At 38.7% G+C, this 24,763-nt stretch overlaps 1 protein-coding gene across 5 annotated transcripts in view; it reads right to left on the bottom strand.

Moving 5' to 3' along the window:
- Window positions 1-24,763, bottom strand: part of ADGRV1 (adhesion G protein-coupled receptor V1) — a 295,085-nt gene that overhangs the window by 42,794 nt on the left and 227,528 nt on the right. For all 5 annotated transcript variants that reach the window (XM_040542002.1, XM_040542004.1, XM_040542003.1 and 2 more), the window contains 2 exons: window positions 14,298-14,455; window positions 523-644 (listed from right to left, as the gene is read on the bottom strand). In XM_040542002.1, the coding sequence (XP_040397936.1) occupies window positions 523-644; window positions 14,298-14,455 (280 nt within the window). The remainder of the gene's footprint in view (window positions 1-522; window positions 645-14,297; window positions 14,456-24,763) is intronic.

The raw sequence follows: 24,763 nt of genomic DNA, 5'->3' as shown, positions 1-24,763 counted from the left end.
TTCAGTGAAAAGATCTTTGCTTCTTTACCAATGCTAAATGAGAAAAGTCAACCCTAAATGCTCACTCCTAATAATGAAAAAAATAAAAATCTTAAGGCTACTTTAAAGTATTGTGGGTTTTAGTGATTTATTTTTTTTTTTTTTTAATTAAAGGACACAGAAAATTGAAATACTCTGTTTCTTTGCAAAGGCTGCAAATAATCCAGTTTTACTGGTATAATTATCTCAGTAAAATTACATAAGTAAGCAAGCAATTTTCTTTCCCAGTGTATTAACTATGAAATTACATCCATGCAATTATTGCTATTGTTTCAAAACAATGCACCTCTTGCATTAATATGCATTCTATATGTTAATTTCAGAAAGAGATAAATAACACAATTAACATCTCTAGTGTGTCACATGCAAACTGCTATTTGTTTCTGGATTTTGTTCAGCTGGCCAAGCTGAAATGCCACGGGCATTAAGAAGAGGTGGAGGTGATCCTCCAAGAGGACCAAAGGACCAAGCATCAGCTCTTACCTGCAGGCTGTTGAAGATGATGAAGAAGACCAACATCCAGAGGTGCCGGTACGCCATGTGCAGCCCGCCCCACAGCCAGGTGATGGAGATCAGGGCGAAGAGATACAGGACCAAGGGGATCTCTGGAAATCAGAAGCAGAGGCTTTCAGCTGGTGTGTGCAGTGCAGAACACTCCCTAAGCATCCCACAGGCAGGGTCAAAGCCCTGTCAGCAAACCGGGCACGGGCGCCTGGCAGGTGGGACCGAGAGCTTGGGGGAAGCATGGCAGAGCCCTGGACAAACTCTGGGAACGTGGAGAAGAAATGGATTGTTGGGAATTGAGGGGAAAGGGAAAAGAGTGCTAGCGTTATCCACACAGCAGGCTGCGATGGCTCTGGCGCTTCGCAGTATAAGACTAGGTTATTCTCTGATTTGTTGTAACTTTTACTGCAAGCAGAGCCTGAGTACATATCTGATGGCATAAAACATCAAGTGAATACCTCTGCTTAGTCGAGGAGTCCCTCAAAAACAGAATTTGTATGGGTTAACTGCATTAATGTTGATAAATGTAGATGCAGTCTCGCCTGAAGCACTCTACCCGGCTGATAGGTGCAGCTGCACTTCACATCCCTTGCTGTATTCACAGCACGAGAGACTTCAGGAGTGCTGGCAGGAAGATGCCTGCACAGAGCATAGTTCACACAGAGGAAAGCTGTAGGTTTTTTAGCTCCCACCCCCACCCAGCTCTATTCTCAACACCCGGGTCCACCTCCTCGGCCCCTGGTGTTGACAGTGACAAAGTCCGTGTTTGCCCCAGCCTGCACACCTCAAGGCACAGAGGCGCTCTGTGAGGCATCGCCCCTCTCCACACCAGCCGTGCTATACCAGCCAAGCACTTTTGGGAGGCGTTATTCTAGAAACAGCACTATGGGAGTGCTTTGGGTGTTTTCTTTAATACTATCCAAACAGCAAGCGCCATGTGAACGCAGGCAACAGCCAAAGTCAACATGACCTTACAGCAAGGCAGGGAAGAGTTGCTTGCTATTACTTTGGCAGAAATGGATGTACGTATTTTGGGAATGAGGGAGCAGCTCAAAACAAAGCTCTGAGTAACTCACTCACTCGAGTGAGTTACTCAAGTTACCCCAACTAAAGAGTAATGCTGCTTTGGAAGATTTGAGCTGCAAACCGAGGATGTTCTGCAAGAGCTGTCTCTTAGTGTGGCATACCAGTCAGGAAGACAAGTATCTCACCAGTGAATTATAATGAGATTCTGAGTTACAAACTAAGATTACCATTATGTTAGGGTAGTGGTAACCTAGGGACTCCAGAGGCAGTAAAACTAAAGTATTAAAGTTAATTCCTCATAACAGTTGACATGACCTTCTGTTTCCTGTGAAAATAAACAAATATATCCACTTGACTGGGAAACAGCAAAGCCCATTACAGCATTAAGAAAGTCAGATCCTCTAAACAAAGGAGATTGACAACTCAGCCTCTAGTCATGGTTATGATACCATTTTGCCATTTTTGTCTGAGGACACAACATAAATCCTCTCCAGTTTGTCCATTTGGACACAGCACAGTTTCTGTGAATGAAGGGTTTCTAATTTGCTCTCAGCAGATGAGAGGAAGCAGTGCCCCAGTTCCCCGGCCAGTTGAGGATTTTCAGCAAGAATTCAGGAAACATCATGGGTGGGTACCTGTGCCTTAGATTCATTGCCTTATGTCACAAGATATCTAAAGGATCTGTACATCATCCACACACCTGACACCGGACTTGTGGAAGACCCATCCCTTAAGACAAGACAGCTGGATAACCTCAGTTTTCTGAAATGACAATTGATGCCCATTAAGCACCTGAATCACCTCTCCCTTGGTGAGCTGAGGTCTGGCCAAAATTTGTTAGATTGCTTGAGACTTCCCAAGGATCCATGATTCATACCATAACACAAATAATATCTGTATTTTTCAATGCAGCAGCAGGGGAAGAAGATTAAGGCTATGTAGCTCTGCTATTTGTTTGGGAGGACTCAGTTTTGTTAGAGGAATAGAATGGAAATACAAAATAATTCCTACATTGCTCCCTATGGACAGTAGCATCCCTAGTGCACAAATCACCCATCTCAAAGTCCCTTTGGGACAATGGGAAAGTTCCTCATGGTCTCAGCAAATGCTGAAGCAAGCTTTTCTTTAGCAGTTACTAATATATGTAGCCAACATCACAATGCTTTTACAATAATAAAAAAGGCAAAGTCCTCTAAAGCACCAGGTAGTATAGTAAGAAATAGAGCATTAGTGTTTGATTTTATCCTACACTGCATACACAATGAACCTAAATACTTATTAGATATGTAATTAATAATGTTCATAAAAACTGGTGAGGAATTGAAGATCTCAAAATATTTCTGGTTACAGAAATAATCAAACTTAGCAAGGGCTGAAAAAAGCCTTTCTCCTGAAAAAAAAAAAAAAGAAAAAAAGAAAAAAAAGGGAAAAAAAACATAGATAAAATGCTGTTTGTTTTTGTAAATTTATTTTTCTAAAGGTAAATTCAATAATTACCTATAGAGGAACTCATTAATTTACCTGTGCATGGATATAAATGGAAGGATATAATCATTTTATTAAACCTCAAAATCATTTAACAAAATTTAGCTCTTTAGCATACAACTGATGCAATGGGCTGGCAATTAATGATCACAAATGTATGCATATTCTAAATGCTGTACACAAATCAAAGCTAACATTGTAGAGAATCGTCTCAGAAAGTTCAAACAACTATTTGGCTTTAGTGCTAATTTTCATTGTAGTTCAACTCAGGTTTGGGGTGGGGAGAGAAGAAAGCAAGTTATGGGAGTGCGATCTGCATGCCAGAACTACCAGCTCGATTTCTGCTTTTACTACAAAAATGTCACAAAAAAAGTTAGCACGATATTAATCATAACCCAACACCTCTAGATCATTGAAACCACAGGCTGGTGAAACAGTAGTGTACATAAAGCTAAGGGAGATGGTTTGATATACTACTATCTAGATCATATACTTTTGATATACATTGATCTGAATTTTTTATCTTCAAGTGTGTGTGAGGGGGAGCTTTGATAACTCCAGTGCCATCTCACCAGAATAGAATGACAACAGGTAAAACCAGAATGAAGCTCACTGAACCTAGCAAAATCTCTACTAAGTGTATCTTCAAGAGTAGTTATAAAGGTTTATGTATGAATGTTTCTCAGTACAAACATATCAATTACAGGTTTTATATATGTTACAGTAACTGAAATGGTCTGAACATACCTGCTTTTTGCTACATGCTGGAATGTTGGTCCATTAAAGGTTCTGCTTTTACTTTTGTCAACAGCAATTGCTTCATTGTCGATATTGCAAAGGGTTAATTCAGAGCCAAAACTTTGGCAGCACTCAAAGTCTCAGCTGTTTGAATTCCCTTCACCTACATTTTGATCAGGCAATTTGTTGTATTTTGATCAAACAGAAGCTCAATAACTAGAACATACCAGAAAACGTATCAGAAAATCAGCAGCAATTTATAAGTTTATAAGAACAGCCCTGCATAAAAGAAAAGGATGCCAATAAAAAGGCTTGAAATGAACCAAACCTGACAGTCTAGTTATTTGTGGTTTCCTTCATATGGAAAGAAAACCGACAACCCCTCCTGAGTAAACAAGTGTTATTTCTGGACTGATGTACCTTCACTTACAAGAACCGTGCCCTTAACCCAAGTGCAAACAGTCCCCTTTACAGTACATGAATAAACTTTAGGAGATAAAAGACTGCAGTGGAACAGTCAACTCAGCACCAGCCTGATGTAGGTGTAGGTTGTTTTTTTTTTTTTTTTTTTTTTTTTTGTACATGATTAGCACAGATTTTTTAGTACTTGGACTGATGAAAGGTTTTATTTAAGCAACAGTCAGTCCACCCACTCCTTAAGTATATATATCTATATTATAGATATATATAATGTATGTACATATCACCATCCTGACTGTTCATGTCTCCTGAAACATCTTCCCTTTTCCTTAACTAGAGGCTTAAGAAACATAGGCAGAGTTGATGACTCAACACAGACAAATGTAGCTCACAGAGCTCTAGCTGCAGTTGTATAGTGTTTGCAGACTTTGTATAGCCCAGGCTGATATCTGACCAGGTAAAATTACATGTATTTTATTCACCAAAAAAATTCTATTTGAACACTGTTTCTCGATTCTTCCCAGTTGCTGAGAAATGGTTATATTTTTTATTAACTTACCTATATAATTGATTTTTCTGCAATGCTTGCTGTTCTGAGGGCTGTGCTACATTGTAATTAATTTTTATGAGTAGTAAAACTGCAGTTTTTTAAAGCAGGGGAATCCTTAGAGTAAGCAGTCAAGATTTTGTCCAATGTTTTACATAAAAATGTAAAGAATTTGAAAGATAGGCTGTAGTATTTTCGTGACATGTTTGGATTGGATTAAAAATTTCATGAAAGAGGAACGATTCCTGCACAAGGCAGGGTTTCTATTTAGTCATCTTCAGGGCACCTCAGTTTCACAAACTCATCTTGTCTCCTCTTGAGCTGTGAGCTTCGGTAATTGAGAGTATCCAGTGGCAAGGGGCTCCACAGGAATCAGCTGGCATCAGATTCAGGTAACAAAATGCCAGATTGCTCAGCTGAAACACTTGTCAGCCTTGTTTGTTGCTCGGTTGCGACAGAGCAGAACAGGAAGCAGAAGCACACACATGCACCAAAAAAAAAAAAAATTCTAAACAGTTATGCTTTCACTTACAGTGGTTTAAAATCTCTGACAGAATAAATACACACAACTTTATATTTCTAAAATAAATGGGTGCAGGATACACCCATTGTGTAAAGCATGAGAAAGAGAGACCTCCAGCACTACGAGCCATGCTGCCTCACAGCAGCCCGAGGCTTGGAGGACAAGGAGGAAGGCAGAACAAAAAAGTGGAAGCAGCTGAGAAGAGGAGCAAGAAAACAAAGAGGAGCCTTCCCGTCTTCCCCATCACTGTCCACCGTTACACCTTTGATGGTTCAGATCACTGCCAGCTGACGATGAAGGTGGATTTGGGTACATCATTTTAATTTCAGATAGCGGTGCACCACGGCTGTCCCTGCATAGTGCCCATTGATTACGGTAGCATGTTCCCTGCCAAAACCTCTGTATTAGAGAGGGAAGCAGCAGTGATGTCCTCTTGCACAATTCAGCCAGCTGACTGCTGTGGATAGTAAATGGTTCCTTAAAAATGCCATCTTGCTGTATATCCTGCACTTTACAGTTAGCAAAACTAATGGATGTGTACGTGTGCAGACAGAAAACTTAATATCAAATTAATCACTGACTCGTTTGAACAAAGGCATCAGGAGAGGAACAAGTAACAAGCCCTGTGAAACTAAGATCAGCTCATTGCTAGAGAGAAAGCCTGTAGCACCATTTGGAAAAGTAACTGAAATGAACTAGGAAAACAACAAATTGCTTTTATAGATTGCCAAAACTGGAACTGTCTTCAGGACACCATAATCAGTCAAAAATCAAAGTTTTACATTTGGTATCCATAAAGCAGAATGAACTTCTCATTTTGGCCTAGACTATGTATTTCAGAAGATAATATCTTATCATCTCCCTAGAATTGACATATATAGTTCAAATAAAAACAACCTTCAGATTCTGAAATTGCCAGTTTTCTGTTTCTTCATCCTGTAGAGCTGAAAGCCACTCCTTAAGGTTGTGTATTCAGTCTGTTTCATTACAAAGCTTTGGGCTGCCAGATAGAGTGTTTGAAGGATACTTCAGGATAATGAAGCATATCTTCCTTCTTTCATTAACTGATGTTATAGACAATTTGTCCAGGTGTGTAAGTCTGAGCAGTGAAAAATGTTAAATGAAGTACAAATTAATAAACCTGGAAAGGTTAGAAAATATTAAAACTCTGAAGTGTAATGCTGAGTATGTGCTTGCAGCAACCATCTAAATGAATTAACTACGAAAAATAAAGAATGCACTGCACATCACTAACGTATCCAAGTGTTTGTATTCCTACCACTGTGCTGGCCCACATTGTCTTCTTCTACTGCCTGAAGTCTTTAATTTTTTTTTTCTAAAAATAGAAGTCAGTAAAAGAACCAATTAAATAATACAGCTTTAATGATCTTCTGAGTTTACCTATAAATATTTACTATATTTCTTCCCCTAAGGTGTTAAACTGATAATGCAACTTTAATTGTTTTTAATTGTTCTTGGCTAGACATGAAGACCTCCTGCAAAACCTGGATCGTCATTTCTGACATTTTTTCCTAAATGATTGGGGAGAATATATTATTATTCAGAATTTCATTGTTCTGTGGGAGACCTAATTTCAGTAAAATATTTACAGACTACTGCTTAACAAGTCAGGAGTTAAACTTAGCAACAGAACTACAAAAAAAGCCACAAAACCTTTTTTTTTTTTTTTTGAAAATAAGTTTGAATAACAGTGTTCCAAATTCTGCTGGCTCCTCTTTTGATTGCTTTTGACAACTGCCATAGAAAAGGAATTTGGTAACAGGATTTTGTGGCCAAAATAAAGAATTTAACAGATTTCCTCACAGAGTTCAAAGGAGAAAATACCACCACCAACATGCAATCAGTAACTCATGACAAAACCTCTGATTCCAGGTTACGAATGTCAAAGATGTGCTGACTTTAACATTGTCTGATACTGCAGACTAGAAAGCTGGCATATACACAGTACACAGTACACAGTATTCAATTGGACAAAATTGGTCATGGATTATTTGTAAAAATAGGAAGCAGCAAAACTGTTAAAATATTATTTTTCGATCATTTACATTTTTTGATCTGTTGTCCTTGTGGCAAGGAACAGCTTGAAATTAAAGAATATCTCCTAAAATAGAAGCACTTATCACATTAAGAATAAAGACTACATGACTAATATAAAAACATAGAAAATTGGCCTCTCTAACCTTCCTATTAAATCTCAGGGTTTTGACAAACTTTCTTATGAGTCTTAAAACAATTCCTGATATAGGAAACGAAAGATCAGGCCTCTTATGACAGATTACGGTACTAGTGCTATGCAGTGAATATGGTAAATCACAGAAAGACAGAAAAAAAAAAAGAAATAAAAAAAATGGCAAGGCAAGGCAAGACATGGCAAGGGAAAGGCATGGCAAGGGAAAGGCAGGGAAGGGAAAGGGAACGGGAAAGGGAACGGGAAAGGGAACGGGAAAAGGAAAGGGAAGGGAAAGGGAACGGGAAAGGGAACGGGAAAGGGAACGGGAAAAGGAAAGGGAAGGGAAGGGGAAGGGAAGGGGAAGGGAAGGGGAAGGGAAGGGGGGGGAAGGGGAGGGAAGGGGAGGGAAGGGGAGGGAAGGGAAGGGAAGGGAAGGGAAGGGAAGGGAAGGGAAGGGAAGGGAAGGGAGGGAAGGGAAGGGAAGGGAAGGGAAGGGAAGGGAAGGGAAGGGAAGGGAAGGGAAGGGAAGGGAAGGGAAGGGAAGGGAAGGGAAGGGAAGGGAAGGGAAGGGAAGGGAAGGGAAGGGAAGGGAAGGGAAGGAAGGGGAGGGGAGGGGAGGGGAGGGGAGGGGAGGGGAGGGAGGGGAGGGAAAGGGGAGGGAAGGGGAGCGAAGGGAAGGGAAGGGAGGGGAGGGGGAGGGGGAGGGGAGGGGAGGGGAGGGAAGAGGAGAGGAGAGGAGAGGAGAGGAGAGGAAGGAGAGGAGAGGAGAGGAGGGAGAGGAGAGGAGAGGAGAGGAGAGGAGAGGAGAGGAGAGGAGAGGAGAGGAGAGGAGAGGAGAGGAGAGGAGAGGAGAGGAGAGGAGAGGAGAGGAGAGGAGAGGAGAGGAGAGAAGAGAAGAGAAGAGAAGAGAAGAGAAGAGAAGAGAAGAGAAGAGAAGAGAAGAGAAGAGAAGAGAAGAGAAGAGAAGAGAAGAGAAGAGAAGAGAAGAGAAGAGAAGAGAAGGAAGAACAGAAGGAAGAACGGAAGAATGAAAGAACAAGAGAAAGAGAGAAAGAGAAAAAGAGAAAGAGAGAGAGAAAGAGAGAAAGAGAAAGAGCGAAAGAGCGAGTGAAAGAGTGAAAGAGTGAAAGAGTGAAAGAGCGAAAGAAGGAAGGAAGGAAGGAGGGAAGGAGGGAAGGAGGGAAGGAAGGAAGGAAGGAAGGTAAGAAAAACATTTGAAGCTACTCATCTTTATATAATAAAATTATTCCAAAATATTATGCAAGATATTAAATGGGTGCTAAATGCACAATAGCATATGCACAACTCATGCAAATTAACTTGCTTCTGCAGAATTATTTAAAGGAAGAAAGCTAATACGGGCATGTGAAGCACAGTACAAACAACCTAAATTGCGTAAGTGCATACGATGAATTTAAGTTATTATCTTATTTAGATCTTTGTTCTTTATTTCAGCTTGTAATTACGCTTGTGCATTTTGTCTTAAACTGTATTTCTAATAACCTCAGAGGCAAAGATTTGTTTTCGTCCTAATTACAAAAAAGAAAAGCCCCTTGAGCATTATGAAGACTAAAATATCCACTGTGTCACTGTGATGAATACTGTGAATATTGTACATAACTCTCAGATTATAGGTAGCCAACTTCTGGTTCTTGATTCTGAAATGCATATTGCCATCTCAAGATGAAAATACTCCTGGAACTCACCGTTCCTCCGCTCCTTTAGGTATATGATATGTATCTCACAGTTTGAGATAAAGGTTTTAGCATGTAGCTTACAGGATAAAGAAGATGTGTAACAACAGGTTTAGATATACATTCTCACTTAGAATATGAAGGCCTGTCCTCAGCATCATTCCCAATAGCCGAAGCATGGCTGGAATGTCCTGTACTTGCATTTTGGATGGCCTATTTGTTTCCTGAGATCAGCTGGTAGAAGGTACAGGTGGGCCATTCAGCATGATCTGTTATGGCCAGGAACTCCATACTGCTAAGATGATAAACACATTAAAGAAATTTATATGAATGAGGACACAATAAGGTAGTTATAATTTTACAGCTAAATATTTGGGGTATTCCTCATGAAGTTCTGTTTTGGCAACAAAAAGTTTTAATCTTTAGATTCATTCTGGCACATTTACAATGATGATAATCAGGTAAATTCTACTTCATTATTTACGCCCTGGGCATGGAAATTATGTTATGACATTTTCAATAAGTTGAGGTCACCAACTAGGATCGTATTATCAGAAAAAAAAATGCAATTTTTCAATTCATATTTTTCCTTTACATTTTCAAATCTTTGCACAATTATGAGAAGTTAATAAATAGTTGGAAAGCAAAACAATGAATTTTGGACCTCTGCCTTTTCTAATTTCAGTTTCTGTATTTTGCATATTTGGACTGTCAAGAAAAAACAATCCTCTGCTATATATCCCTATTTTGACCTCCTGCTACTACAGCCAAATACAACCATCCTGCTTTTTGACCACCTGATTTCCTTGAAAAGCAGCCTTTCTTGCTACAAACTTAAATATTAGTTCACCAGGGGCTGTTTATCCAACACACACTCCTGACTTGGCAGCTGTCAAGGCTAACTTTTGAGAAGTTGGTTTCTATATATAGAAGAATAATCAGTCAATTGAACATGTTTGCTGAAAGGCTGGCAAGCTGAATCAGTCCAAACTGAAGCCTCTTTTCTAGCAAACCAAATGCATGTCTTTGAAAGGGGATACTGGGGTTAGGGACAACAACCTTTATAAATCAGCTTTCACACTATTTTCCAGCACTCGCTTCTGAGGATGAAGAGCTGCTTGCTCTAAAAGATAATTAATTCTTGACTCTCCCATTGCCCTTTCCTCTCACCTTCTGTTGTGGAGGAAAATTCCCTGACCTAAGCAAGCTGTATCAATCACTGTGTAAAGCAACACGGCTGGTGACAGAGCAACTCCGGAGCAGTAAAAAAGTGAGAGAAGGCAAACTCACACACTTGGTGTTCCAGACAGGGCAACAAGAAGTGTGCATATTGCACATTCCCCTAACAAAGTTGGCAAATTCTATTTATTTCTGTTTATTCTCCACTACAACCTTATTTATGTTTTTACAGCAATACTCCAGGCATAAGGAAACAGTATGATAAGCTCTGTGGGCACATCACAGACCACTAGTAAAGGAGCTGGCAGTGATTACTAAAAGCAGAGTTGTGCTGGGCTAGCTGTCCTCGTGCCATGATGTTTTCTTTAAAGCCTGAAAGCTTCCAGAGTAGGGTATGGGAGATGTGACTCCACTCAAGGGCATCCAGGATAAATCTCAAGGATTAGGAAGAATATCTACATGGAAGAAAAGGCGGTACGGCTAACAAGTGAATATCTACGTAGAAAATAGATGGGGAAAAAAATTAACCATATCCAATAATTTTCCAAGAAACTATTTAACAGCGAGCAAACAGATACTCTGCAGTTACCAAAGGGCAGTATTTTTTCTCTTAGATATGTACCCAACATCGTTACTCTTCTAGTAACAAAAATACACAGGGGTCCCCTCTGCTACAGGCAACAAGCTCTCTACCTAAGCTCAGAAAGATGTTTTGGAACAGCAGACAAAATTTATAGTAATAGTTGTAGAAGACTATATCATTCAGGATGAAAATTTTTCAGCAGGTAAGCCTGAGAGTCTTCCAACAGCATGAGAGTAATAATTTATATACATTTTTACTTAAATTTTAGCTTAGCCATCTTCATATCCATTTTCTTTGAAAATAACTGTATATACTACACACAAGTATATACCTTACTGTTCCTATTCCTATTAAATTTCTGCTAAAGTCAGCAATAGCCTTCCTCAAGTAGAGACCACAAATTTGGAGCTTCAGGTTAATCAGCCATTGCTTAAGAGGCTTCTTCTACAGTCTGTGAAATGATCTAAGCAATCTACATTTAGAAGTCAGGTAATAAATACGTCTCTTTTAAATCTGCGTATACAGACACTTTTTCTGCTTTATAGTAGCATGGAAGCCAGTGACCTTGGTATTTTATTTTTTATTGCATACATTCTGTACTTTTTTGCATGGGTTATTGTAGAATCCACCTATGGTCACCTGTATCACACAGCAGCTTTAACTATCTTCAAACTGAATGACTCCCAGAAAGGGAATAAACACCACTAGTTCAGATACTCAGGTGCAGGTAGGTGTTTGTATGAATATCTAGATGTAGATGATAATTACATGCCTACATATGCCACTTTTTCCTTTTTGCAATAATCTTGGCTTTCTGGGATTCAAATCAACAGGTGGCCACAATTACCAGTAAAAACGAAAGGTGTATTTCAAAAATATTTTGTCTATGCTTACAGTGCTCTGCACTTGATAAATCACCATTGTTTACAGTACCATTCACTTGGAATTTTATTCTCTTTCTGGAGAAGGTGGCTAATGTCGGGCAGGCAGTTTTGAAAAGCGGTGAATTATTAGTTTTTTTTCCCTTCATTACCTACTGCAGTATTCAAAGTGGAGAGGACTGGGTACCAGCCAGGTGCTGCCACTCAGCTGGGGCATGAAAATCAGTGGCTCCTGCACTGCCTGCAGCAGGGTTGCAATATCAGCACTGAAGCAGCCTCAGGTCCCACTGAGATTCTAGGAACATGGAATTTCTCCAAAATGCAAGTCATATGGTAAGATCTAAACTTTAAAAGCGGGAAGAGGGCTTGCCACTGCAAACTGCCCTTGACTGCATCTTCATAAGCACAACATCGATAAAAATCTTTAAAAGTAAATGTAAATATACTGCTACTACCTCAAATTTCAGGAGAGAAGCAGCCACCCAGAGGCCTTTTGTGTACAACTGACGCTGAGTTATGCATTTATAGGCAACTTCACAAACTGAAGAAATCGCCAGCCTTCATTCAACCACGGGCACCAGCGGCCTCACCGGGCAGCCTTGTCCCAACCCTGCAGTGGCCGGTCTCCTCCGGGTGCACCACGTACTTTCCTTTCTGCCTGAAAAAGCCCTACTGTAGCAAAACACTCACTTGCCATGAAGGGGTACAAAAAGTACCTGCTTTTCAATAAGACAATGCTATTATTGACATTTTATCAAACACATCTCTTCTTGATTTCTTTTTGTTTTGTTTTGTTTTTTCCTTTTGACACCTCACACCTTCTCTACCTTTTTCTGTATATGTTGGGAAAGAAAAAACAAAAACAAACAAACAAACAAAAACAACAACAACAAAACCCCTAAATCCTATGCTAAATCAAACAGACTTTTCTTTCCACCTTGCTATTTCACGTCTTGGTGTCTTGGTGATTAAGCTCCCAGTAACGCTTTCTGACATTTTGCGTACTGACTTTGTCTCTATTACTGTTTCAGTATATGGTATTTTTTTTCTGTTTAACTGCTCTGAGATGCATTCTGAAGTATTGCCCTTCATCATATGAATATGGAATCTCCATCCTTAGTGATACTGAAACAACAAAAACAACAAAAACAACAAAAAACCCCAACAGTTACTTATAAATAAATAAACTATATTATTCAACACTGAATAAGCAGCCACCTTTGTGATTGCTCCAGGCCGTCAGAAAATCAGAAAAAAAAAAAAAAAAAAAAAAAGAATAAAGTGCAACTAAGGTCTTGAGTATCATATTTACAAGCTGTGTTTATCAGACCTTATCCAAATTCATATATAGTCCTTAGTAAAACTGACAAATAAATAAATATCTAAAGAAATGTCTGGATAATAAATGCTTAGTATTTATTTTCATTTTCCCTTAGGAGGAATACATTTTTATAACCCAAATGTTCAAAATAAAACACAACTCCTCACTTCACACTGTAATAATCACTGCAAAGTGAACAAGACAGCCCACTCTGTAAATCCAAACAGTTACAAGCACTGGACTGCTGAATGGAATTTTTTAATAATCCATGTTCCTTTTTAAGTTCAGATGATATTTATCTAACATATTGGGAAAAATGATTCAAGAACCTCTTGAAAGTTTATAAAATCCAACTGTCTTCATGTAATTTGGAAGAAAATAGATCCATTTCTACTCAAATCTACTATTTGCACTTGTTTATAAAACAGATCTATTCTTTTTCAGAAACAGCATGAAAACAAAAGAATTACTCTCAGCTTCCCACAGAGTGTCATGTTATTACAGTGTTGGTCTAAACTGCTGCAATTTTATTTTGGGAACATTATTGTATTTGAAATTGTTCTAACAGAACAGACAGACCAATACTTCCTGTTTTGCATGAGGCAGATCTTCTCTTTCAAGCATGTTTCAGTTACAAGTAGCACTAGGAAATTTCAAAACAGATGTGTTAACTCCACGTACTCCAGCACGCAGCCCTTGCAAGGCCAGGGCCTGACACTCTGCTCATCACCTGGGGCCGAGCAGAAGAGCCCTGCCTGGGCGAGGGTCTGATCATTGCCCCACAGCCAGGGAAACAATGCTCCTGAGCCAGCCTCAGCCCTCTTTGGGGAAATGCTGTTTGGTACCAGCCACAACCATGCAGGACAGCTCACTGTTTTAGGTTTATTCTCGTTGCCAGACTAGACATAAACAGTGATGCTAATTTCTTGTTTTAGGTTTAACACACCTTTATCCTCATTTTGGTAAGACAGCTCACATCTGCATAACTTTCATCATTAAAGTACTTTCACAGACTTCAAAGGAACTGCTAGCATGCTTAATCTTACAGAACTTCTTAGGTATTTATTGAGCTGCGGTTTCCAGTGGGGTTTTCTGGACTGGAGAGAATGATCATCACCTTCCTGAAAGTCTGACTTGTTTGCTCAGGGGTAGCCTATGCATCTTACCTGCAGCATTCGTTCTTCCTCTGAAAATATCATCATATGCTTTCCATTGTGGGGTCACCTGGTAGGCGTGAATGAACACCACGAAAACCACTACCAAGCACATTAACGGCACCAGAGCAGCAGTGAAGAGGGCAGCATAGGCATTTGGAATGAAGCACCTGACGAAAAAAATGGAAAAATTCTGTTTATAAACATGAGAAACACTTTGAATGGTCATTAGAGAGAAGGATTTACTTTACAGACCACAAAATCTTTAACTCTGTTCCCGGAGTAACCTTGGTTGGATGTATTGGGTTCTTTCGTCTCTTTTTCCCTTATCATATCTTAAGGAATATAACATTTGTATCTTAGAAGTATGCATGCTATATTTTAGCCTGACCAATATTAAAGAGATTTAAACTGTTGCAATGGAACAAATTATATTTTAACCAACTCCATGCAAGCTATATTCATTTAATGTGATCACTCTTAGTCACCAAGTTCCAAAAGGGCATTATGCAATTTTCTATACTTAGCTCCTGAAACCACAAATTAAATTGTGAGAAATATATTCTTTAAATAAATGAACAAGTCTTAAAGGCAAGATTCCTCTCAAGTTGTTGGAAATTATATGTCATTTGCACACTGAAGCCAAATGAACCCTCCCTCCCACTTTTTTTTTTTTTTAACATTGTCCTATCTGTCATTACTGTTTCCATTTATTAAAGTTACAATTATTTATAAAGACATGATGGGAACTTGAGTTATTACTGAAAAAGAGTCAAATTATGCATGTAAGACTTGAAGGATACGGAGATGATAGTTAAAGAGAGATTTCCACTGTCTGAGAGATCAGGGTTTGCTATGAACTCCCTTGAGGTCAGCATGTGCTTCACTGCCACTGACCTACTCTAGAGATGACGCAAAACTGAACAGCCCAAGGGACAGCTCAGGAGTCAGTATGTCTAGAGAGTATGTGGTCACTGCTGTCCCTATTAAGAGGGTGTAACTTACCCAGCCCTTCTGTATTTCAGGTCAGCTCTGCTAAATAAGTTTACAGTCAGTGCTGGTACAACATACATCTAGGAAGAGGCTGGGTGTTTCTCTGGGTATACATTCTGGGTTTGCTTAGATGTAGTCTGCCCAGCAAGACCTGCAAGCCCCTGGGATTTCATTCTTTGTCACTTCCAGAGCATCAGTCCAGCACAGTCAGTGAAATAAAAAAAATTTCTAGCAGAATCTAGATAGCTTGTTTGACACTGTTCAGAAGATACAACAGGCTGAGATATCACCTGATAACATCAGTAAGTAGATAAGTGAGCAAAAGGGAAGGTAGGTTCTCTCTATTGCAATTAAAGTTGTTTTGCAGAACAGAATGGTTGAAGTTGGAAGGCACCTCTCAAAGCCATCTGGTCTGGTACCCCTGCTCCAGCAGGGCCACACAGAGCAGGGTGCCCAGGCCCATGTTCAGGCAGCTTTTGAAGATCACCCAGGAGGAGGCCCCACAGCCTCTGGGCAGCCTGTGCCAGTGCTCAGCCACCCGCACAGCACAGAAGTGCTGCCTGGTGCTTAGGGGAACCTCCTTGCTCCAGTTTGTACCCACTGCCTCCTGTCCTGGTACTGGGCACCACTGACAAGAGCCTGGCTCCATCCTCTTTGCACCCTCTCTTCAGGTATTTATGGACATTGATGAGATCTCCCTGAGCCTCCCCTTCTCCAGGCTGAACTATCCAGGTCGAACAGCCCCAGCCCCCTCAGCCTTTCCTCACTGGACAGGTGTTTCAACTCATCTTTGTGGATCTTTGCTGGACTGTCTCCAGCATTTGCATGCCTCTCTTGGACTGAGGAGCCGAGAAAAGGACACAGGACCCCACGTGTGGCCTAGCCAGTGCTGAGAAGAGTGGAAGGATCAGCTCCCTCAGCCTGCTAACTACACTGTTGATCTGTTTCATCTTTATAATTTCAATATTTCTTAGATATGAAAGTAACTTTTTGTCCCCATATGTAGTTTTCAGTGGACGCAAACAGTATAAAGATATGAAGGCCCATCACCACAACCTACACTGCCCTTAGTGATTAGACTGAAGCCAAGAATCTCAACACAAGTATAGTCCTCTATAAAACTAAATTTATCGTCTGAAACCTGTATCTCTTTCAATTTGATAAATTTTTGTATTTCAGAGATGAGACATACTGTTAAAAAGCTGTCTGAAAGTCTTGAAAGGTTTCTGTGAACATTTCTTTGTATTCAGTTAACAAAAGCAGCAAACAAATGAAAACCCACAGAAATGGATCACTTTTACTAATATCCCTAGGTACTTGCTCTAAAAAAGACACCAAAGGGTTACATGGACAAGGAATACACAAAGCCATGTTAACCCACAAAATTTAACCTTATTTTTTAAGCAATTGTCAGCAACTTCACAGAAACCAAAATAAAACCAGAACAAAACAAAAACCCCAGATACTATATTAGGTTTTCTCTTTCCTTCAATACCAAGCAATAAGACATTTACTGTACATATTTTTACTGGGATCAGAATAATGAGAAACAGCTTTAATAATATAAGATTTTTTTCTCTCTTACCACAGATGTATGTTAAAGCTAAACTGATACTTTCAAATAAGGGGCCACACAAACCAATAGACAATATGTTTCTTTTGGAAAGGGCAATATCTCAAAGAATTGTACACATTTAAATCAATCTATTCATTAAAATAACCTTGATTATTGGCCAGTAAGAATCAGAGCTTTACCTTTTTTGTTTGTTTGTTTGTTTGTTTTTAATTTTTCTTTTAATCTATAAAACTGGATTGTTAGGCTTGCACTCTTCTCAATGGGGCGAAGTATGTTTATTTGACCCTGTAAGTGCCTTTGTAAAGTCTTCTGTGATATCTTAAACCATAACATTTGTTAATATAATGAAAGGGATTCCAGCTACACAAAATATAAGAGGACCTCTTTTATTTCTCAGAGTATTTTAATGGAAAAAGAAAATACAATTAACATGATGTATAGTGGAACTATTTGTAAGCGCAATTACATAACATATTAAAAAGGAAAAAAAAACTAAATCGTTAAGTTAATAAGGTCTTTTAAAAAATATTTGAGGAAGGCATTCAATAGAAGTTCTGACATACTTTGTTCCTTCTTAAGCAAGGAAGTTTTCAAATAGTTCAATGCATTGAAGACAGTTGCATTCATTTTTTGCCATGTTTTGAATTCTAAGGACAACCTCCTTCAAGTGCAGCTTGAAACTCTTCTACTTTTGTCAACAGACATCTAACTGTCTGAAATTTATTTGTCATATGAGTTTCTCTCTGGAGCTAGACCTAGATTATTATTGTTTTTGCTTTTTTAAATTATTATTATTATTATTATTATTATTATTATTATTATTATTATTATTAATTATTAAAAAATCGTGAGCATGAAACTCAACAACACTTAAGCTTCTCCTTGCCCTTTAGGCACAACTGGTTGGTGGGTAGCCTGTCACAGAGAACACAGAGTTGTGGCTCCATGTGAGTTTGCTCCTATTGCTCATGTTATATCAGGAAGGTAAAAGACAAAAGTCAGACACATGAATTTGCACTTTTATTTAAAAAAAAAAAAAACAACTAATGAAAGTCAAAGCTTAAATTATTTATTCATTCATGCTCACTCAGCACATTCTTCATAAAGTGCATGAAACAATGCTAAAAAATGAAAAAAGACAAGTAGGATTACAATATACGTGCACTTATAGATATTCACACATGCCAGGCTTTCTCAAAAGGCAACTTATCTTTCAGATTTGACAATTCTATTCACTGGGATCTTGGCTTTGTTGTGGAAGAAGGCTACGTTATCTTTGAATTGGCACTTCATAATTCTATGAACATGCTCATCAATTTTCTATTAAGTATAGAGCAGGCCAGAGAATGGAAACATTTTTTGCAGATAATTACTAGCTAAAATATTGATAATCTGACAAAGTATTTGCAGCAAATCGTGCCTAATCTGTAGTTAAAGAATACAGCAAAACCTAAAACAGTCCTTCTTTTATGAACTCATTTTGGTAATTTTATTTATTGTCTGCTTCTGATGTTCTGGGCAGCTTAGCAGCTTGATAATCAAACATCTTTTGAAAGCATTATAATTGTTTAATACATGAAAGCTCTGTGCTTTTAAATTCAACAAGTTTGTTAAGCATAACCCTGTAAGAAGACCTGATCTCTTGCACTGCACCTTAGAATCATCAGCAAAACCAGTTCTCTGCTGAATGTTCATTTGCAATTTCAGCTGACAAACTCATGTTTGCACCCAGTGCAATGCATAGAGGAGTTTAAGTTGTTCTTCTGGTCCCTTCTTCCAGCTTTCTGCTTGCTTTGCAATTTTCCAAATTGCATCAAATATTGCATCAAATACCTTTACATTTGTTGGCATTGAGGTGCAGAACCAAAGCATTAAGTGCCCAGGTAATGCTGTACCATTTTATTTCCCTTACCATGAAAGCAGTGCCAAAAGGTCACAGGTTTAGACCCCCAGTCTTCATCCCACTTCCAGATACACTAACAACTGACCCCACAACAGCCTGAAAACATGGGCTGCACTTATTAAAATCCAGTAGAAAATTTAAAGAGTGGTCCACTCTGATCTGCTTTCTGTTTGCCTTTGTAGTAAAATTCAATTTTATTTCTTTTTCTTTGTTTGTTTGGTTTGGTTTGGTTCTGTTCTGTTCTGTTTTGTTTTGTTTTTAAACTTTGCTACACGGATATGAAATTTGTGACCCAACCAAAAAAACTGCATGTATAACAGAGGACACCCTGTTATCTAACCTTACAGCATTTGCCTGTGATGGCATTATGGATGCAGCCACAGGAAGGTTTAACGAGAGAGAATTTCAAAATGTTGCTGAACTACCATCAAATACAACTCATTGTACATGTGAATGTTTTACTAAAGGAAATTGTACTGTAGCTGAGAAGTAAAGATCTTTTCTCTCCATAAAAATGTTTTTCTCCATACTATGCCCTGCACTCTATCCAACCCAATGTAGAATATGCAACTGCTCCGAGAAAGTTGTTTCCAGTGCTCACAGTACTCACCTCTAGAGACCATTTCCCCACGTTTAGCCCAACCTTTTCTTGCTGCAGCTTACACACATTATTTTTTGGCCTAGGCAGCATGGATGTGGGAAACAGATTTTTCCCTTGTTTGCTGCAACACTTCTTTATCTACTTGTAAGCTGTTGGCATTCCCCCCTGCTCCCTGAAATCTTCTTTAACTAAACAGCCCTAGATCTTTCAATTTGATTGAGCACACTTTATATTTAAGACCTTTGTCAATCTCATCGATTACTCAACTTCACACTTGTGTTTCTTAAACTGCAAGGCCCAAAACGTTGATAGCATTTCATCTCAGTGAATGACTAAAGCAGAAGGACTTTATGTGTCCTTAAGACTAAGTTGCTTTATATATAGGCCTATGCTATGCCTGCGTGTTGTGCCATAGCGCAAAATGCTGATACATACTCATTTTATCATTGATGTTGACACACACTCGGTTTATCATCCACAATGAGTATGAGATTTCTTCGTGCAGAACTGGTAAAGAGCCAGTTATCCCCATCCAATTTTTTCATAGCCAATTATTCTTGGCAAGATGCAATTCTTTCCACATGTCCCTGCTGAATACCATGCTACTTTTTCAGGACAGATCTCAGAAGTCAATAGCACCCTAAATTATAACAAACATTCAGTGGACTTCTTTCCCAACTGTGTGCTGTGGTAAATCTGAATGGAAACTCCCTATCCCAGGCTGGTATTATACGAGGTGAATGTAATATTTTCCATTCCATTAATAGTCAAGGAAGATGTTGAACAATATTTGAAAAACATTTTAAAGTCATGATTTATTGATAAATTTCATCCAAGGATTCTAAAAAAAATTACCTGAGAACACAGATTGTTGATGCTTGTTTCAGTATATCTTGGAATAGGGAAATTTCAGATGAAGTTGTGACAAAAGTCAGGGCAACGACATGATCTAAGTGACATATAAGACTGTTGAACAGATGTAACTAAACAAATATGAGACATAATGAACATTCAGCTCAGGAAGAACTAAAAAGCAAAAATCGAGTTGGTTTTCTGGAGCAAAACTACATCAAAGTTGAATTCATTCTTTCATGAGTTTACAGATTTGAATTACACAGTGAAATGTAATTTTACTTACACAAGGAAAGTAAATTTGGAAAACCTACTTTACACCTGCCACATTCACTGTCTAGTTTGTAATTCTGCAGAAAACAATCTGGTAATTACTGTGCAATCACATTAAGCAGAAGATGAGCCGTAACTTCATGCTGTTAAAAAGAATACCATACTTGGACGTATAACAGCAGTTTTTGCTGCAACACAGATGAAGTAATGTTATGACCTAGTCAGCATTACAAAGACTTCGGTGGCAGGCTGTATCTGGGTTTGGCACATTTGAAAAAAACATGAACAGAATGAAGAAAGTTCACAAGAGAGCAACGAGGGCTACAAGAGGTCTTATAAAAGTATGCCAGTCAGAAAGATGAAAAATATATATATTTTTTTTTTGTTTTGTTCGTGTATTGGCAATCTACAAGTAGGCAAACAGCAAAAGAATAACATCTCCGTGTTGTAACATATTTTCTGTGCTGCAAAAGCCAAATTGAGGGACTTAAACCACTCAGATCTAGATGTGAGAAAAAAAGCTTCCTAAGACAAGAACTGTGAAGGAGTGAATACAGTACATTGTTTCTCTCTGGTGGCTGCCTAAAAGAGACTGGACAAACATATGTTGGGAATATCACCACTCAGAGCAGGGGGTATAAACACCTCCAGAGCCCTCCAACAACTCTTTTGTACACTTCTGTGGTTCATGTTCTCATTTTAAAAATGCAAAACTAATCATAATAGACACAATGCAAAGAAAGAAGTGGCTGAAGGATGTCATAGTAGTAACAGGAGAAAGGACTAGCTATTTTTAAGGGTATTACAGAAGGATCAGGGCTAGGTTCTCATTTTCTGATCTTAAAAGAGGATCCAGACACAAATTAGCAAGGTACTTTCATTCCCAGAAATTAATGCTTGGAAAGAACACACACAAAAAAACAAATGTGTTTCAATGAAAGATGTTGGGCAGCTCTTATTTCTGCGCATGATCTGTTCTTTCTCAAGAAAGTCCCTGAGGTTCAGTTCCAATGGAGATAAGGTTTTCTGTTCCAGTGAACACTTGCTAAACATTTCATAATCAATCCACAGAGTCAAGCCCATCTGATCTGGTATTTAGCATCCTATGTAGTATTTCCTGGGTACTTGCCAGTCAGTGCCTCTGATCATTAGCAACCTTATATCTATCCATAATCTGCTAAAATATCACACAATTCAAACTGAATAATAAAAGTTCTTGGAAAAGTAATCCTTCAGATGCCCAAGGTGAGCCCACACAGCTGCAGCCTAATAAGCCAGTGCTTACTCTACTATGCAGAACCCAAAATAATGCCTACCAACAACTGTAGTTTCATTGCTGTTATGCCTTGCATCCTTCTACTTGTTAGACAATGTCTCTCAAAAGATATGCATAACACACACACAAAAAAAAAAAAAAAAAAAGAGAATTTTAAAAAAACCCATCAGTATAGATTTTATATATTTTTTTTCTTTTGCAAAGGGCAACGTGCATCACAATACAATAGGCATGGAACCATCCCAAGCATTACAATTTTTTCCTAAGCCTTCAGAAAGCAACCATAAATTTCAGGTGTGATCTGAGTAATAAAACCACATCCAAAAAATAGCATTACGTAATGCTTCTATTACCTAAACTTATTATGTATTAAGCATGGGCTATAAAGATTACAATTTCCAATTTGCAGAGTAGAAAGAAAACTTAGTGAAGAAAAATAATTTTTACAAGACTTCTGCAGATGTCAGTGCCAGGTCAAAAAGCACAATATAAAAGTCCAGCTGTCAGAACAGAGCATAGATAATCAGGCCTCTTAATCTCTGTGGATGCACTTAAATTCAAGTACAGCTTGAAATGACATTTTCCAACCAAAATATTCCAATATTGATCAGAGCACGGTATGTTTGGGTAACTGAAAAAAGAAAACAACAATCTAGGAAGAATTCCCATCCTCATTCAGTACTGACTTAGGGGAGGACATGAGGCTGACAAATGAAGATCTCGGGATGGCTGCTCTGTCATGGAGCCTCTGACTGTCCCAAACGCCCATCTCTGGTTTGCACCACTCCAAGACATTTTCCAGGCAATGTCCAGGCAGAGGCAGACTGAGTCCCCAGGTCCCAAAAGTCATTAGTGATGACACTACAGTGCGCTTGGCTCCCTCCATGCTCTACAGTGTATCAATAATTTAACTCAACTCCAGGCCTTGGTGCTCTCAGACATGCCGAAACACCACCTGTGAGGACCCACTGCCCACACTCTGGTGTTACAAGAACACCCCTCTGGTTGCTGTCAATGCAGCTCTGGTTATTTTGGATTCTTTGAATTGGAAAAAAAAAATACCACCACACAGAGCAACCCATTTTAATGCCACATAGATTCTTTGCAGAAACCAGGGCAGATAGAGGAACAAATGCTGTGTAGTTTTGTCTGGGGAAGAGCTTTCTAACAGCTATACATGAGAACAGTCTGCATCATTCAACCTTTGAACTAGGTTGCACCTCTTTTATTTAGCCTGAGTATTTCGATTTTGAGGTGTCTCTTTATAATTTAAAACATTTTCAAAAGTGACAAGCAGGAGACCCAACTCTAGGTAGCCTAGCATAATCGCTAATTTTAGGCAATGGTAGGAAGTAAAAGCTGGAGAGAATCATGTTCCTTTAGAATATATCAAGTTGATTTAAAAAATGATAAATCAGTATTTTTATTTTTTCTTTGTCTTGGCTTCTAGTGAAAAGATAAACTTCTAGAGGACATGCAATGACAATTAGAAGAATACATCTGCTTACAGTTTTATTACAGCTTTCATTAAACAATATAGCAAATTAAAACCAGCTAATAAAGTATACTGAAATACTGTTTTGTTACACTGCATTCATACACTGATCGTCATATTTAAGTAATTCAAATAAGAGCATATATAAATCAAGGTCTAAAAATAAACTAGACTTTTTGCAATTATGGATGTCATAATTTCCAAACAAGCCAAAGCAAATCCTTATGTTTCTACTAATTCAGAAACTGAGAGTAGTGTCTGAGCATCTCTGTGTGAAACAGACAACTCCAGCCACTATAAAGAGAAAAAAAAAATCATAAAAAAATAATGTACTGCAGCTGCATAATGACCTGCATTAAAAGGAAGCAACATTTTCCATTCTTTAAAAAGTATATAATGATGATGATAATGATGATGATGATAATTACATTGTTTTGCTACATGCTATACACCCCCCACCTAAAAGTGTAAAAACATGATTTGATTAAAAACAAACATCTGTCTTCTCATGTTGCTACACATGACTATGGATGCCTTGTAAAAAATAAGGATTCAAAAGGCTGTGGCAGCTGTACTGAAGTCAAGCATTAATGGTCGAACGCACTCTGCATTTCAAGCAGCTCGTTATTCATAAAAACCTTGGCCCCACAACAAGTTTTAAAAGAAGAAATCACATGGTTTGGGTAAATCAAATACGGGAACGCAAACAGAGCAGTATCATGACTCAGGAAGACAGACTCTGTCCCTTTTCATGATTCAGTGCTTTGGGAATCTTCACAGGGACGTACTGAGCAAGGACCTTCCCTCCAAGTAGGCTGATTTTTCTACAGGACTGAGCAGGAAAGAGCAATTTCACATTGGTCAGCATAAACTACGGCAGCCTCGGGGTATTCTAAGTTACAGCTGGCAGCCCAAGAGGTTGTTCAAGCTGTGGAGGCCAATTGCAAAGCAGCATGGCTTTCATATTTTGATGACTCTCCAATAAGCATGGGTTTCTTTTAACACAAGGTTTCTCTCAGGAAATAGATTTTTTTTTTTTTTTTGCTCTGCAGCAAGAGAGTAGCTCAAAATAACCAGGAGAGAGCCATCTGATGGTATTTGCGCAAGGTAACTCTAATAAATGGCCTTATGCTAAGGTGAAAGTAGGGCTGCGTTGTAACTGAGTCAAAGGGTGTTGGCTGGAGCTTTCCAAGAGGCCGGACAGAGCCCACATCCTGCTGACACTGACTTTACAGGTTGTGGTTGACCAGCCCTCCTCTGTTCTTTGGAAAATCCCTGCTGCCTTTTTTGAGTGACCTGCAAACACACTGTGTGATTAACCCATGTTGGACAAATCACATGGGCTGTAACAAGTTTTAAACTCCAGTTTTCTTACACTGAGTTGCAGTGCAGTGTTATAAAATAGCTTTAATTCTGGTTATATTGGAAAAAAATCTTGGATATTTATTTATTAGACAGAAATTTATAACTAGGCAGCTTAAGATTTTTAAGTGATATTTAAATGTCTGT

This window comes from Cygnus olor, chromosome Z, assembly GCF_009769625.2.
Source record: "Cygnus olor isolate bCygOlo1 chromosome Z, bCygOlo1.pri.v2, whole genome shotgun sequence".
In the NCBI taxonomy this organism is placed as follows: Eukaryota; Metazoa; Chordata; class Aves; order Anseriformes; family Anatidae; genus Cygnus; species Cygnus olor.
This window is presented reverse-complemented; position numbering and strand designations above follow the sequence as displayed.